This window comes from Suricata suricatta, chromosome 13, assembly GCF_006229205.1.
Source record: "Suricata suricatta isolate VVHF042 chromosome 13, meerkat_22Aug2017_6uvM2_HiC, whole genome shotgun sequence".
Lineage (NCBI taxonomy): Eukaryota > Metazoa > Chordata > Mammalia > Carnivora > Herpestidae > Suricata > Suricata suricatta.
In genome coordinates this window covers 50400111-50418769 of record NC_043712.1, presented here as the reverse complement: position 1 = coordinate 50418769, position 18659 = coordinate 50400111, and the positions used below count along the sequence as shown (strand labels likewise).

The 18659-nt window shown below is 34.4% G+C and overlaps 1 protein-coding gene across 1 annotated transcript in view; it reads left to right on the top strand.

The window, feature by feature from the left end:
• The window catches only part of CNTLN (centlein), a 291923-nt gene that overhangs the window by 122321 nt on the left and 150943 nt on the right, over positions 1–18659 (top strand). The window contains exon 8 of the mRNA XM_029920696.1: positions 8215–8409. Coding sequence (XP_029776556.1) covers positions 8215–8409 — 195 coding nt within the window. The remainder of the gene's footprint in view (positions 1–8214; positions 8410–18659) is intronic.

Sequence of the window (18659 nt, the reverse complement as noted above, 5' to 3'; positions counted from 1 at the left end):
CACATATAGACAAGCTGTTGTGTCTCCGATCTGGGAGAAAGAACAAAACAAATAACAAAAAACATGTATTGACCCCCACTATGTATTTCTTTCCTTCTCTTCCTTCTCTTTCTTTTCCTTTTCCACCAAAATTCCTTGAAAAACTTGTCATGTTTTCTTGCAGTTCACCTGTCCTGTTCTCTCTTGAACCAATTCCTGTCAAGTCTTTACCCCTAAACTCTGCTAAAATTTCTCTTCTCTGAATTACTTGTGACCCCCACATTGCTTAATTCAGTGATCATATATCAATCCTCATTTTATTTAACATATCAATAAAATTTGTCTTAGTTGATGACTCTCTGTGCCTTGAAATACCTTCTTTTATTACCCCCTCCTGGCTTACAGTGCACTGTGGTTATATAGTTTTCTTCCTTCAGTTCTAGCTGTTCTTTTTCTGTTTCTTTCTCATCTTTCCCTAGTCTCATATTGTCTAAATGTTAAATTTCCCAGGCGCTAATCATAGTATGTCTTTTTCCCCCCTGTGTTTAAATTCACACTCTAGGTGATTTTATCTGGTCACCTAGGCTTTTAAAATCATAACTGTCCAGAGCGCCTGGGTGGCTCAGTCGGTTAAGTGTCTGACTTCGGCTCATACCATGATCTCACGGTTCGTGCTGACAGCTCAGAGCCTAGAGCCTGTTTCAGATTCTCTGTCTCCCTCTCTCTCTGCCTCTCCCCTATTCATGCTCTGTGTCTCTCGGTCTCAAAAATAAATAAACTATATAAAAAAATCATAACGGTTCATATGTTGACTCCCCCGTTTGATTATCTACTCTGAAGGTCTTCTCTGAACTTTAGGTTATATATACATATATCCTTTTTTTTTGAGAGAGAGAGAGAGAGAGAGAGAGAGAGAGAGTGAGTGAGCATGCATGCACATGTGCCAAAATATGAGTGAGGGATGGGGCAGAGGGAGAAGGAAAGAGAATCTTCAGCAGGCTCCATGCCCAGTGAGGAACCAGTGTGGAACCCAGTGTGAGGCTTGATTTCACAACTGTGAAATCATGACCCAAGCCGAAATCAAAAGTCAGACACTTGACCAGCTAGCTGAGCCACCAAGGCGCCATTAGGAAAGAGTGTATCTAAATACAACTAAGCCGTTGTCTGCTCTGCCTTCAGTATATATCTACTACTTCTACTACCCCTGCTTTCACCATTCTGTCTAAACCACTTTGAGGTTTCACATGAATTCTTGCAATAGTTTCCCACTTTATTTCTTTGCTGCTGACCTTATCTCTTTTGAGTCCATTATCAACACAGATGTCAGGATGTTCTTGCTAAAACTTAGTAAGTCCTTCCTTCTTTTACCTCCATCCATTGGTTTCCTATCTCATAAAAAGTAAAAGTACAAGTTCTTACTACAACCTGGGGGACTGTACATGATCTGGCTTTGCATTACCTCTCTGATTTCATTTTTGCAGTATCTTCTGCTTAATCTCTCCACTGCAGCCACATTTAATTCTGTTTTTTCTTTTGAACATACAAGTATTCTTCAACGTCAAGTTCTTTGCATTTTTTTCCTCTGCCTGAAAGCTCTTCCTCCTGTTATATGCATAGGTAACCTTTTTACTATACTTATTCTTCACCTCTTACAGCTTAAAGTCTGGTTGATCACTGATAATTGATTAGGAGGAGTAAGAATGATGTATAATTTAATAGCAGAAGTATATAGCTTGGGCCTTTTCCTATGTTTAGGGATAAGAGGTTTCCCTTGATGAAGTGATATTCATGATATTTATTTTGAGAAGATAAGAAGACCTCAGTGAAACAATTTAGTTTCTTATAATTCTTATTATATGAACTCTACCTTAAGCCATAAATGACCTACTTCCTGTTTTTACTAAATTTGGAGAATTAGACCGTATCAAAATCTGATTTGGAGAATTTTGAAAACTTATGCTTGTTTCCCCAGAATTATGATTCCAAGAATCATTCTAGATAATGAGAGATGTGATGGGAATTTGTTGTGCTTATGAATAGTATAGAGGCAGGAAAAAAAGAGCAAACTAACATCTGATGTTAGTCTTAATTTCCCTGTTTAGTCTATTTCTCATACTCTCTTTTCTCTACTTTTTTTTTCTTTTCTTCACTTTGAATTCCTGTTTCTTCTTACTTGTTCCTTGAAAGTTACTTCTTAGAGGTGTGGTGTAGGACTCTTAACTGATTTTTAACTTGATATTTATTCTGAAATTTTAATTCTCTTTGTGGTATTTTAATTTTAAAATTATTTAGATCATTGTAGTTGTTTATTCATAAAGTTTTCATTAGTATACTCAACTACACTCAATCCAAAAGTCCTTGAATATTTACTTATATTTTATAAATTTTTCCTGAAGTTATTAGATACTACATTTAATTTTTCTTTGGTAGTCTTTGTGTAAATAATTATCTATAAGTACACCGAAAAAAACCTTTTTATAATTCCATCTCCTAGAGGCAAATGCTGTTTAACCTTTTGAATATTTCCTCTCAGTTTTTTAAAATGCATTTTAACATATCTGTGGATACACTAATATCTTTTACTTCATATTATATTAAAACAATATCATGACATATACCTGTTTTGGGAATAGTAATATATTTAATCATATTTCCAGTGTTGATCATGTATGTTGTTTAAAATTTTTACTGTTGTAAATAAAGGTGCAATAAACATTTCTGTGTTGTCAGTTCAGACTGTTAGTATTCACTAGGAAATATGGAATATCTAGAGGCATACACACACACACACACCCCACACCCCACACCCAGGCCTAGGAACCATGCCTTTTATGAAAAAGCTAGTAACATCATATTAATGCAATATAGTTTACTCTTAGGTCATATATAAAGAAAGCCTTATTAAATTATTATGTGTTGAGAATGCACAGGAGATCATGAAGTTTGATAGGGACCTGCTTGTCACATGAGAATCATCAGTAAATGTTAAATTATTGAACCTGAAGGAGTTGTGTATAATGATATACCACTTTGGATAGTACAGTTTAAAAATCATGGATACTTATTTGAAAGCAAGAGTATTTTTAAACTTTGCAGACATATTTTTCTGTCTAAATTTAAATATTCCAGTCCACTTAATTTTTAACTGTTTGTGTGAATAAATGGTTCTAAAGTGGTATAAGGTGGAGAAACTAAGAAGACAAGGAGAAAGGCCATGTAGATGGAGCACAATCATAATTAAACAATATAAAATTTTATGATAAGCCAAGGAGAGTCTGCGTTTCCATTTACACACATTATTTTAGACATACACGATATAGGCTGAGGCACAAATGCAAGTCATATCCAGCAACCATATAATAATAATGGTTAACATTTACTGAACTTACTGTGTATTAGCAATTGGGAAAAAGCCTTTTTTGTTTTACTATTTAAGTCTCACGTCAACCCTATGTGGTTTATTATTATTATTCTTTATTGTTTTATAGATCAAGTAACTGAAGCTTAAAGTATTGTCTAAAGATGGTTGAATTCAAATCTAGTTGATCTTCGGTCCAGAATCCCCAATCTTAAACTCTATTATAAAGCTCACTGTATAGTTCAGTTATACATAGAATAATGTGGTCTTACCCTTAAAGGACTCTGTAAATAGATTCTATAAATATGCGTCATTCATTCTTATCAAAATTCTTTCAATGTTCTATAATTTTATGTTGGGAAATTTATCTAGATACCTAAGTTAAATGTTACTCAAAGGAGCTCATTGCTGGGTGCCTGGCTGGCTCAGTCAGTAGAGCATGTGACTCTGGTCATCAGGGTCATGAATTTAAGCTCCACATTGGGTGCGTTGCTTGCTCCATTGCATCCTTTTTGTGAAAAGAGCTCCTCACGTGTTCCTATCCTTTGTGCAAAGGGCTGCCATCATTATTCTTCAGCCACTCTTTCTCCTGCTTATACAAATTCGTTTTTTTAATTATGTTGTGGCATTGCAATTTTTAATTTTTTTATTAAAAATTGTTTTATGTTTGTTTATTTTTGAGAGAGAGAGAGAGAGAGAGCGAGCGAGCACAAGGTGGGGGGAGGGACAGAGAGGGGGGCGACACAGAATCTGAAGCAGGCTCCAGGCTCTGAGCTGTCAGCACAGAGTCTGATGCAGGGCTCAAACCCATGGACTGTGAGATCATAACCTGAGCTGAAGCTGGACAGTTAACCAACTGAGCCACCCAGGCATCCAAGAGTTAGGTCTTCTTAATTTACTGTTTCTCATGGAGTGAGTTTCTGTTTCCTTTATTCTTTCTTTGAATTCTCTCTTACTTTTGTTGTTGTTGTTGTTGTTGCTTTCCCTCCCATTTTTCCTCCTTTCTCCCATTTATTAAGTTGATTTATTTCACAGTAGTCATTTCATTATCAGAGAAGATAAAATTAGTTGCCCTCAGTGGTAGGTTGAAGGGAACATGAAAGGGAGACAAAAGTGAAGAGAGAAAACTGGAAAAACCTTTGAGCCCAGAGAAGAGGTGAACCATATCTTCCCACAGGTCCCCATAACAACTCATTAATCTTATACACAAAACCTAATAATGTGGAGGGCTCCTCTGGAAGAGACACACTCATCAAAATAAATAAAGTAAGTTAGTGTGTTTTCTTCTGCTGAGCCTGTAGTCATTTATATAAGTTTTAATTGTTTTTCTACTTTTGCATGTCATTTGTATACATATGTGTCATTTAACTATAGATGCGGATTGTATAACATTTATAATTTCTAGATCATCTAACATGTTTGGGATACTATATATGTGTTTGATTGCTTTTTGTACTATTTAATGATAATATCATTCTGAGAAAATAAGGAGTTATCTGATGCATACTTTCAGTTTAAACTGCATGTTAAATCAGTTTTTTTCTTCGCATTTTTCTGCTGCAAACAGATATGGTTTTTAATTGTAGAATTTATTGTATCAGAGTAGCAAATAGTATATACTTAATCACTAAATAAGGAAAATTTTTATTCTTTAACCAAATTAGTCATTGGGTCACAGATCATATGTACTTCCAAAATTGTTAAGGTTTATAAAGTCTCTTGTTCCTCAACATCAATACAAACAAGGGAAAGAGAGCACTTCAGTATAAGTCCCTGAAAATTAAAGGACTTGGAGTTTGGTGTCCTATTTCTGGAGATAACTTGTTTTCTGTCCCCTGGAGATCCTCTTAACCTTTTAGGTTTTAATTTCTTCAACAGAAAAAAAAATTTCTTTGACAGAAAGCAACATCAATAGTAAGCATAATAAATTACTTATGGATTATAATGATTGATATTTCTAAAGTATCTATGGGAATGTATGATTAAATGTTTTTATAGGCCAGAATCCTGCAAAAAATTCTGATCCATTTCAGCTTTTTGGACTCTGAGGGGAAAGAAATTATGGGGAAAAGGGCTTGCCTGAAAAGTGCTGTGAACAATTGTTATTTCTAATAAAGAAAAAGTTACTAACTCCAGATGCCTAAACTGATACAGATGAATGAATTTGTTATATTACCTAATTTACTCACTTGAGACCTCTTTTTGCTCATTCTACCATTGTTGTTGTTGTTGTTATTATCATCATCATCATCATCATCATCATTATTATTATTTTAGTGAAGTTTACTGATGACCTGGGGCCTAGAATTAACTATGGCTGCAGGGCTGTCCTTATGTCCTTCACGCTCAGTCCACAGCTGAGTGGTCTTACTGCTGTTAAATAAGTGACATCCAAACAGCCATCAAAGAGAATAGCCAAGCAGGAGATGTGTATTTGAAATAAGAACCAAGGAATTAAAGAGCCTTTGCCAATTCCTGGAGCAGAGCTGGTCTAGATGATCTGTTCTGGGCTTTTTTGATTCTTTTCCACCTGCTGCTTGGAAGGGTGGATATTTTCAGAGAATGATAGAGTTTGCCTTAGTATCTAGAGTTACATCAAATCAGGCCAGACAAAATTCTGAATAGGGGTACACTTGTGTAAACTGCATGGCAGAACAAAGTGGAGAACACAAAAAGAAAGCAGTCTATTTTTACAGAAGCAAGAAAGGGGAAACATGAGAGGAGACAAGAGAAGAGATAATAAGATAGTGCCTTCTTTCATATATGAATTGGCCCTAAGCCTTGTATCTGTGGAGGAAGATCCCAAGACATGGCACTCAAAGAAAACCGTTGGCACTAATGGTCAGTAAATTGGTCTTCAAACCTGACCACACACTATCATTCTTCCTGGTACCTTGGGCAGTGTAAGGAAACTATGAGTTCTTGTTGGTCAATACTTAGTGTTCATGAGATTCTCAAATATTTGAAATTTATACATTCTTTTTTAAAATATTTTGAAATTGAGGTATAATTGAGTAACTCTGTATGCTGTTGAGCAGACTTCATTTATCTTAGCTTCATCTCTCTAGAAAGTTTAGCTCTTGTCTCCACATTTCGCTTTTTCCTTTTCTACCTGAACTCAATCATGACAGCAGCAACACAGCACAGGTAGGTCTCTAAAAGGCCCGCTCTGATCCCATCATTGTTCCTTAAAGCTGTCAGGTTCCTACTCTCTTTTCCCTTCTAGACTGATGCTCTCAACTGTGGAAAGGACACTGGACATGCTCCCTGGTGTAAAGGTAATTGAGAGGGATAGTACCGATTCATTTCCTGAAATTCTTTATAAATCATAAAGGCAGCCCTTCCTTTATAACAATTGCTTAGACTTTGGCTGTAAAGTGAAATGGATTATTTGAAGTAGCTACAATAATATAGTGGTACAATCCCTTATAGAACATAAAAAGTATATTGAGCATATTATGTGAGGAGTGGTTTGGAGGATCTTGTTTTTATGACAAAGTATATGTCTGAGAAAAAGCATTTAGAGAAGAAGTTTTTCAAACCTTATTAAATTTTAAACTTAAAAAAATTAAAGTATAGCTTACATACAGAAAAGTACTTGGTATCTTTTGTGTAGTTAAGTTTCTTTACAAGAGGCAAGGCCAGCTAATGGAGGATTCTCCCAACCTTCATTTGGGTGAGCAAACCTAAAGACCTAGTGTATTAGCTCCATAATTTTGAGCTTGGAAAATTTGAAAGCTCCCAAATTTGGGCAAAAATCCCTGGGGATTTTTGCTTTGTTATAAGATCTCACTACTTCACTACTAGCCCTAACAAAAAGACCCAAATATCATGATTCTTAGGTCACTTTCCCAGTGTCATCAACAAATATACATAGGGATTCTTTATGTAAATCGGCTATCACAAATTGATTTATCCCTCATGTCACAATCATAAGTTAGGAGTTTCATCACCATGTATTTTCCTGAATACTGGAGGAATACCATGGTTAATCATGTGTGACTCTCTGTATGAAACCACTTATATACATACCATATGCTGTCTCACTTTTAATAAACTCTAGTTTTAAATTTATTTAATTCATGTTGCCTTGAGTTAAAAAAAATTTTAAGTTATCCATCATGGATTCAGAACATTTCTTCTGTTTTATCCCACTCTGTCCAAGGTCTTCGGTGATCCCTAGTTGCCTACAGGAGTGAGTGCACCTTTCTTAATCTGACATTCAGGAGTCTTTACATTCTGTCTGTTGTCTTACTACCTGACCATCTCTTGCTATTCCTTCTGCTTCCTCCTCCCCTGTTGGCAGCAGTAGATGCTAATTTATACTATATGGGACTATATCAGTCAAACGTAATGAACTCTCAATGAAAGACTCTTGGTTTTTCTTTTTTTCTTTCAAATGTGTATGTTGAGTTCAGTTGGGTTGATAAATCTTATGCTCTCTATCTGTCTTTTCTTATAATAGTACATAATGTTTTCACATTTCTGCCACCTATGAATGACTTTTTGTTTTTATTCAATTCCTGCAATCGTATTATGACTCATTTCAGGTCCTCTCTTTCTCATAGAACCCTCTAATATAGCTAGCTTAAGGTGTTTTCATCCTCAGGAATTTTAGCATACTTTTTCTATATTACACTGGCCAAATAATACATGTTGCCTTTTAAATATCAATGTAGTTTTATATTGATATTTGATTATATCATTTCATCTTCCATTTGTTTATATTTTGTTTCCCCCCTAGAGTATTAAAATCACTTGCAGGCAAGTATTAGGTCATATATAGTCCTTATAGATTTGCATATGTGTGTATATATATTTATACAGACATGATTTGTATTGATTATTAATAAATTTGGATATATTTTTTGAAACAGCTTTACAATGAGTTACATATTTGTTTTGAAACCACAAAATCAAGTGAAGCTATGCTCCGGCAAAGTGTTGTTAGTCTTCAAGATCAACTGTTTCAAAAAGAGCAAGAAACTGCTAAATTAAAAGAAAAGCTTCAGGAATCACAAGGAGCACCCTATCCTTTTCCTCAAGAAAGTGACTCAGAGCACTCAGAACAGGTGAGAGACATTTTCTAAAAATATTACCTAGTGTAATATCGAATTTTCTCCTACAATTGACAAAAACAAATATATATATAAGTGTTGTACTCTTTGTTGACATGAATGTTATGTACCATATGGATTATATAGAAATGCATATAGAAATATAGGGTGGAGCGCCTGGCTGACCAGTTAAGCGTCCAACTTCAGCTTAGGTCATGATCTCTTGGTTCGTGGGTTCAAGCCCCATGTCAGGCTCTGCGCTGACAGCTCAGAGCCCAGCCTGCTTTGGGTTCTTTGTCTCCGTCTCCCTGCCTGTCTCCCACCCATACTCTGTCTCTTTCTCTCAAAATAAATAATTATTTAAATAAATATAGGGTATAACTGGCATAGCTATGATGATGAAACATTTGACTGAAATATAATAATGAACAGCAAATTAATAAGTCATGCCCATTTTTAGACTTTTAAGCTGAATGGAAAGCGTATAAATAGGATGTCTCATAAAGTAGTTGCTGTAATGCCTGGGATATGGTACTTAATACCATTTAGGCCCAGTTTTGCCACTCTTTTGATATATGTTTTTGGACAAGTCACTTGACCTTTCTACCTACTTCCTGGTATAATTCCTGAGGTAGTCAAGTGTAAAGATAAATACGCAGTTTCAGGAGTCAGGTAAACCTGGGATCAAATTACAGCCCTGCCTGTGAGCTTGGTGAACTTGAGCAAGTTCCCGAACCCTTTTAGCCAAAGTTTCCTCACAAACAAAAATGTTAGTATTATCGCTATCTATGTCATAGAGTTTTGTAAGCATTAACAAGAGATTGCATATCAAGTGCAGAGTTTGGCACACAGAAATGTTCAGTGACATCTCTTTAAGATAATCTTAAAGGTAACTTTCAGCTCTAAATATATATTGTAAGGGGGCTTACAGTTAGTTGAGTATCTGACTCTTCATTTTGGCTCAGGTCATGATCTCAGGGTACTAGGATCAAGTGTCATGTCAGGCTCTGTGCTGAGCATGGAGCCTGCTTAAGATTCTCATTCTCTCTCCCTCTCTCTGCCCACTCCCCTGCTCATGTGCTCTCTCTCTAAAATAAAATTAAAAAATTAAAAATATATATGTATTGAAAGAAAATAATCTCATTCCTATAAGTTTATTCAAGTATTAAAGCATTCAGCATTTCTTTACATTTTAGAATGTATTAATTCAGTTAAGAAATTGAATGAACACAAACATGTAATTGAGTACTTAAATGTTTATTAATGATCCTTTAACAGTAATTCTTGAGTATAGCTTATTTTGTCTTGCTAACAATTCAACTTTAAGACAACAGGTTTTACTTTAATATAATTTAATTTTATACAGCTTATTTATTTTGAGAGAGAAAGAGAGAAATAGCATGAGCAGGGGAGAGAGACAGAGAGAGAAGGAGAGAGAATCTCAAGGAGGCTCCATGCTGTCAGCGTGGAGCCTGACTTGGGGCTCAATCCCACAAACCGTGAGATCATGACCTGAGTTGAAATCACGAGTCAGACACTTAACCAACTGAAACCCAGCCACCGAGACAACAGTTTGTATTGTATTATACTACATTTTTTGGATATCAGATACACAGGATTAATCATAAAATTTGTATCATGACACAGTATTGTGTTACACACATAGGCCTATTTTACTTATTTGTTTATTATAATAAATGGCCTTTGCCCCATCAACTAATCCAAGAATAGATGACTTACATCTATTTGTGTGCTTCTGCCCTATCTGGTACCCTGATTCTCTCACCAAAGGTAACTACAAAACTGTTTATAATTTTGATGATTATTATTTTTAATGTTTATTTATTTATTTTCAGAGAGAGCGGGGAAGGGCAGAGAGAAAGGGAGAGAAAGAATCCCAACCAGGCTCCACACTAATAGCACGAAGCCCCATGTGGAGCTCACTCTCACAACCCATGAGATCATGACCTGAGCCAAAATCAAGAGTCTGACTCTCAACCCACTGAGCCACCCAGGTGCTCCTCATTTTGATTATTTTGGTTTTATCACCTAAAAATTATAAGGAAGTAATATGTTGTTTAGTTTTATAATTTATAAAAATACCATGATACGGGTGCCTGGGTGGCTCAGTCGGTTAAGCTTCCAACTTTGACTCAGGTCACAATCTCATGGTTCCTGAGTTCAAGCCCCGCGTTGGGCTCTGTGCTGATAGCTTAGAGGCTGGAGCCTACTTCGGATTCTGTGTTTCCCTCTCTCTCTCCCTGCTCCTCCCCTGCTAATGCTCTCTCTCAGAAATGAATAAACGTTTTAAAAAAATATCATAATGTGTTGTTGCCTGGGGTTTGGCAATTTTGATTTATCATTATGTTATTAAGATTCACATTTGTTTGGTATAGCTCTTTATTTTACTTATTTAAAATTTTCTATTCTATGTGATTATATCATAACTATTTGTACATTCATTTGTAGATATGTATTTGGGTTATCTCCATTTTTTGCTATTATGAATAATACTGGCATAGAAATTTTTGTGCATAATTCTTGGTATATATATGTATATATATGCATTAATTTAGGTGAAATATATATCTAGAAATAGAATTCCTGAGTGTAGAGTATAAAAATGTTACTTTCACAAAATACTTATTTTTCAAAAATAAACTTTATTCCACCAGCAATGTGTAAGAGATCTGGTGGATTCCCATCTTCTTCAACACTTGGTATTGTCACACTTCTCGGTTGGCAGCTAATTCAAGTATAATTTTTTATTTTGATCTTCATGTGCATATCACTGATAAAAAAACATCTTCAAATGATTCAAATGCCAAGTTGCATGCCGTCTTCTGCAAAACATCTATTTTTAACTTTTATCCAGTTTTCTACTGGATTCTTTTCGATTGATAAAAGTTAAAGCATTCTTGAGTATTAATCTCTAGTAAGTTAATGGGTAGCAGATATCTTATCTCAGTGTATACATCTTTTCATTTTCTTTAATGTGTCATTTGATGAACAGAAATTCTTAGTTTGGACAAATTAATCTTTTATAGTTAGTGCTCTAGTATCTCAGTTAAGAAGTCCTTCCCTACCCCAAAGACAGAAAGTTTTGTACCTCTGTTTTCTTAAAAAATTTTGAAGCTTTGTCTATGTCATTTATATTCGCAATTCATTTGGAATGGTTTTTTTGTGTGTAGTATAAAGTAAGGATCCATTTGTATTTATTTATTTTTCTTCAGTAATAACCAGTTTTTCCAGCTCAACTTGCTGAACAGTTCCCCCTTTTTTCTTTGTGGTGCTGGCCTACCTCTTATATATCCTGCTCCAGCATACTTGTGAGTCAGTTTTTAGGTTCTGTATTCTCTGTGTTCCTATACAATGTTATATTGTGTTAATTAGTATAACTTTATAATACCTCTTTATATTTGATAGATCTCCTACTTTCTTACTGATCTTTAAAGTGTCTTGGCAATGTTGGCATTTAGCACTTAAATATAACTTTAAGGATAATTTATAAAGTTTTATGGAAAATACTTGAAATGTTTCATAAGTAATTTTGTTGAAGTAAAACATAAAAATAGTAAAGTTTGCAAAAACCATAAAGTTTTAATGACACTCAGCACAGAGCCCGATGCAGGGCTTAATCCCATGACTCTAGGATCATGACCTGAGCCAAATTAAGAGGTGGATGGATACAAACAACTGAGTCATGCACATGCCCCAACTGTTTATATATTTTTAAGAGCAATTAAAAAATTTCTGTGTCCTCTCTGCTGGACTCTGCTATTTCTGATGATAAGTCAAAGGGACTTTATTTCATTGTTTACTTAAATGTGATGTTCCAGTTTTGTCTGCTTTTTTTTTTTTTTTTAAGAAAAGTAATTTAGTTTTAAGCATTTTAACTATCATGTTTCCAAGTGTGGTTTTCATTTTAGTCAGCCTTCTTCCAGTTTGCTGGGATTCTTGACTTCTATTAAAAAATTATATTTATTTATTTCAGTAAGTTGGGGAAGCCTGTTGACATTATTTCCTCAGTTATTTTTCCGACTCTTCTTTCTTCTCCATTTGAGATTCCCATTTCACTTGTATTAGACTTCTTGGTGTTCTCCCCTAGATCAGCAAGTCTCTCTTCATTTTTTCAATCAATATCTATGTATCTTCAGATTACCTAATTTCTGTCAATTTATAATCAAGTTACTGTTATCCTTAATTAGTTTTTAATCTTTTTGTGAAATATTCTTTAAATATTGTGTGTTTCAGTGCTGGAATTTTCATTCGATTCGTTATTGTAGTGTGTATGTATCTGTGGAGTTTCCCTATTTATTCATATCTTGCAAACATATTTTTCTTTAGGTCCTTGTTGTAATAGTTAAAATAGGGCCTTTAAAATTATTATATTTTAATTCCATCTTTTAGGACTTCTTGGGTTTTTTGATGAGTGGTTTTCTTTAGCTTCTGAATATGGGTCATGTATTAATGTTTTCTGTGTGTCTAATAATTTGGGATTGTGTAGTGTATACTGTAACAGATATGTTATAGATATTCTGGTTTCTGTTGTACTACTTACGTATGTACTGAAGTTTTTTTGTTTTGTTTTTAATTGGAATTTAACTAGGTTTGACTTAAACTCTAAACCCTCATTCCCCTTAGGTGGGTGCAGTTAAATTGTGTTTTATGTTCTTTCCACCATAGCTGAATTGTTGAGAGGTCTGTCTAGTGCATGAATAGTTGAGGTATTAGTCATACTTCTGTTTTTGTCTTTTTTAGAATTTCCCCTTTCTGGCTGTGTGGCAGGCCTGAACTTTGTTACCTGTATGTTTCTACTGGGAATTTTAGCCTTCCCACATAGTATCTATTGTGGGCCACCCTCAGGTAAAAATTTATAAAAAGGGGAAGGTCTCTCAATGGTGTTCTATTTTCCAACTATCAGTTCTTGTCCGGTTTCTTCCTTTGTTTGATTATTCTCTGTTATCTTCAAGTGGTTGTTTTTATATTTTGCTCAGTGTTTAAATTGTTACATGTAGGAAGCTTAATCTGATAGGATCAACTCAGTTGACTTTGTAGAGTGTATTTTAACTTACTTTTAATCACTTTTCATGCAATGCAAGGAACTTAATACATTCTCCTTTATCTCTTCACTTTATTTTATATATATATATATAGTCCTGTAGGACATTATCATTATTACCATTTAAAAAATCAGTATTCATATAGAATTTTTATTTATCACAGTGGTCTTCCTTCTTTTCTGCAGTTCTGTCCATCAAGGATCTTTTGCCTTCTGTTTTAAATACTCCTCCAGTATGGGTAGATCTGAGAGAGCTGTGGAGAGAAAAGTAAGGGATGACCTCAGAAAGATAGATGTGGGCTCAATTCTCCTAGGGTCTTGTTAGGCCACCATAAGGATGTAGGTTTTACTCTGAGATGGAAATTCATTGGTGTGTTTCAAATAGAAATGCAGCCTGGAACCTATTGAAGTGTTTCAGTCGGAAGAATGATAAGATCTAACTTAAAGTTTTAAAAGGGTCACCCTGGCTGGAATACAGAAAAGAGACTATAGGAAATCCAGGATGGGAGCTGGGGGACAGATTTAAGGGACAGCTATGAGGATAAAGATGGGTGCTTAGAGTAGGTTGTGAGACAGACTGATTTTGGAAATATTCAAAGGTATAGAGCCCACAAGATCTGAAGATGTCTTAGATGTGAAGTATGAGAAGAAGGGAGGAATTAAAAATGAATCCAGGTTTCAGAGGGCTAACTAACTGGACAAATAGATTTGCTATATTCTGAGGCAAGAAATACTATTCTAGCATGTCTCCTAGCAGGAAGGAGGACATTGAAGTTATACAGAGAGAAGTGGAAAGAGGAATGAAGAGAAATGGGTGACTCAGGATTTCTACGACTGAGTAACGTATTCTTTATCATGTCAATACTGTAACTCTTCTCAAGGATTTAGTCCAGGTAGACTCTTCTTTTCATTCATCCATTCTTCCATCCATCCATTTGTTATTTATTCATTCATGCATTATTCAGTTACATAGTCCTTATTAAAGTTCTACTGTATCCTAGGTGTGAGGCTTAATGTCAAAAAATATAAAGAGGAATAAAACAGTCTTCTTTTATGAATCTTATAGATAGCTATGCGGACAAGAAAGTAATTATTATAAAATGTGCTATAATGGAAGTATGAGCAAACTTTGTGGAAAGAAGTTTTACAAAGAACATGTGTATGGAGAGGAAAAGAGTTGTCAAAGCTTTCACGGAGAAAGTGCACTATTTGTGAGTTTGAAAATTTATGGAAATGAATAAGCATAGGCCCTGAGGTGAGAAAGTGTGTGTGTTGTGTCTTGGATGCTGAGAACAGATAGTCCAGGTAAGTGCTTCTCAGATTTAAATATACATCTAAGTCACCTGGTGTAGGGGCTTGTTAAAGTAGATTCTAATGCAGTAGGTCTAGACTGGAGCCTGGGAGTTACATTCCCAGATAGATGGTGCTGTGACAGCTTGTCTAGGGATCAGTCTTTGATTAATAAGAGACTAAGAGGGCAAGTAGTTTATATAGTTGAGGGGAAATGGTAGGAATATTTAATTTTTTCTTCCTTTTTTCCTGTCCCTAACTTATTTTTTCAAATGCTTATGATGGGACATTTTGTGCATGATTTTTGTGGGTTACATTTAGAGTAATAGATAACAACAACATAAATTCTGTAGTCTGCTCCCTTGTTACCTTGTCCCTGTGTTACCTTGGGCAGGTTACTTAATTTCTCTAAGTCTCAGTTTTATCATTTGTAAAATGGGTATTATAAAAGTACCTACCTCACAAGAATTTTATGAAAATTACATGAGGCAATGCATGGTGGGAACTTAGAGTAAAATAGGTTACTAATTTGTTGTCTTAATAACATTATATAGAAAAAAGACTTGTGTCATGTTAGTAAATTTGAAGTGTTTTCCTGTATTGGTGGTGATTTATCTTCTCTTCTTCCTGATCTCACTTATAATCAGAATTATTGGTAAGCTAACTGACAGTCTTTGCCATAGAAAAGGGCAAAGCTAATTGGTTCATATGGGATTGAAACCTGTGACCTTTGATTTCTTAGCACCCTGTTCTTAACTAGCTGAATTCTGAATGACTGCCTGCTCTTATCTCAGAGTGCTTGTTTATCTTTTTCATGCAGAAGTTCTGTTTCTTGCCTTGGAGGAATATCTTACAGTAGAGGACAAGAAAGAAATCTAAGCCTTCTATTTACCTGTGAATGAGAGTCACTTCAAGTGGCTAACAGCAGACCACAAGATTGGAGTTGTGAATTTTAACCACATGCTTGTTTATTTTTATTTTGTTCCACTAATAGTCTAATCCTTCCTTTCCTAAGTGGCAGAGAATTTTCTGTATGTTGTTTTCCCTTATGGTCTCACTTTCTTTTCAGAAAATTTATTACTAAATGCTTCAAATCCACAGGAAAATAAATGTAATGTCTGTGCACCCAGCCAGTACTCTTGATGTGCTCCTCTTTGATCCCATTTTACGTATTTCCCTAAAAATAATCACTCTTGTGGATATTAATTTTAACTTTATTTTTTATTAAGTCCTACTACCTATTAAAACTGTTTTCTGAAATAATATATCATTTATTATTTCTTCTATTTAAACCTTAAAAATACCCTCCTCTTTGTCTATTATGCTTTGCAGCTAGGTGGTTTTTTTTAAACTTTATTTTTGTAATATAACTCACAGCTGTTGAGTGTAGCTATATATTTTTTCTCCTTGTCTGAATAGTCTGTTATATGGATAAACTACAATTTATTTATATCTATTCTTTTTGTCCGTGAACATTCTTTTTAGCTATAGGAATTTTTATACACTGCTGCTATGAACTTTGTAGTACATGTGTCCTTACCCACATGTGTAAGACTTTCTCTAAGCTATATTCTAAGGGTGAAATAGCCTGTCATGGGTATGCAAATGATCAGACTTACAAGAAAATGCCAAATTGCTTGCCACGGTGGCTATCTGAAATGATAGACTTCTTAGTTGCATTCTTAAAAGGGATAAAATAGTATCTCATCCTGGTTTCAGTTTGTATTTTTTTGATTTCTAATGAGCCTGATTGAGCATTTCATGTTTATGTTACATGATATACCTTTTTGTATCTTTTGCTCATTTTTCTATTAGAATATTTTGTCTTTTTGTTGAGTTTCTTTATTTTAGATGCTAATCTTTTGTTAGTTATTATATTATTGACCATAATGTAAGCTTCTGTATTATGTAAACCCCAGATCTCTGTGGCTTAAAATAATTTATTTCTTCTTTACATAGCTCTCCAATGTGAGTATTACTTGGATTTTCAACTTCTAAGCAGTGATTTGGAGATCTAGGGTCCTTTCATCTTTCGGCTCCATTAACTTTCAATATGGCTACCAACGTAGTGCTGGAATCATGTCTGCTCCAGCCAAAAAGAAGAGAAGAGGGGCCTAGAGAAAGATATGTAGGAAGTTTTTATGAATAAGGCTTCAAAGTGGCACATATTACCGTTGCCAGCATGATTTGGCAAAGAACTGCAAAGAATATTGGGAGATATGAGCCCCCAAATATTAGAAAATATGGGTCCATTTCCAAAAAGAAGTGAGTGTAGATACCAGACAGCAGTGTCAGCTTTCAGTTTTAATTGTTGCAAATATCATCTTTTGGCTTGTCTTTTCACATGTTCTATGGTGTCTTTTGAAAAATGGTTATTAATTTTAATATAGTTGAGTTTCTCATTTCTCTTAAACTTTATGCTTATTATATCCTGTTTAAGAAATCCTACCTTATCGTGAACTCAAAAGATATTTTCATCTAAATTGTTATGGTTTTGACTTTCACATACAGTCTTTATGTGGAATTGATTTTTGTTTATTGTGAAGATGAGTACTTAATTTGGTTTTTAAAAAATCTGAGTTAACTGTTTCAGCACTTTTTATTGGGCTCCTTTTGTCAGTGATCTACATTGTTTCCTTTGACATTTTTTATTTCATATATAAATAGGCCTGTAGTTGAGTGGGTCTATTTTAGGCTCTGTATTCATTTACATTGGGTAACTGCTTTTAATCTCTGAAATAACAACACTGTATTCATTATAATAGCTTTATGATGAATATTGATATCTGATATGCTAGATCTCTTCAGTTTATTCTTTTTCAACAATGCTTTGGATATTGTTGACACATTGCTCTTCAGTGTAATATTGTAACGAGCTATCAAGTTCCCTGAAAATCTTATGGGAATTAATTTGAGAAGAATTGTAGCATTTTAAATCTTTTTCATCCCTAAATATCCTAGGTCTACTTCAGTTTAGGACTTCCTTAATCATTTAAACAAAGGTTTATAATTTTATCCATAGTGGTCTTATATCTCTTTATTAGATATGTAATATCTATCGTCTTTTATTAGGTTCTGAATGGGTTACATTTTTGTTGCTATTTAGCTGCTTGTCTTTTTGTTAGATTTTGTTTCTTGTGAATAGCAATGCAATTGATTTTAAGGTATTTATCTTACATCCAGTCACCTTGTTATTCTCTTATTAATTCTAATAGGTTTTATAGATCCCTCTGGGTTTTCTGTGTGGATAGTCTGTAAATTCTGGCACTTTATTTTTTCCTTAAAAATCCTAATGTGTTATACCAATGTCATTAAATTTTACTAGTTCAACAAAGTGGTAAGAGTGGGTGTACTTGTCTTGTTTTTAATTTTAACGGGAATATTTCATCTTGCATAAGGAAGTTATGCATAAATTTCTTATAGATACTTTTTATCAGTTTAAGGAGCCTGATCAATATTATATATAAATGGTGGCAAACTTTATCAAATGCCTTATCTTTTGATACCTGAGCCATTTCCAACCTTTTATAAGCTAATTCATTCATTTTACTGATATTTTGTTTTTTAAATCTCTATTTATGAAGGAAATTGGTCCATTTTATAACTTTGTACTGTCTTTATCTTATTTAGCTAATAAGACTAGCCTCATACAATGAGTTATTGAGCTAAAGAGACCTCAGAATGCAGTGCAGAAACACAGCATAATGGGAAATATGAAAGAGTTAAGTGGATATGGAGGAGAGAATGAGAAGTTCAAACCATGTCTAATTATAGAAGGTAAGGTAGACAGGAGAGGCATGGCAATAACACCAGCTATATAATAGGTTTTTTTCTTCAAAACTTCCAAGTTAGTTTGACTTTAAATCTGCAAGCTTTTTACTGGTTCAGTTTTTGGGTTTCTGTAGCATGAGGG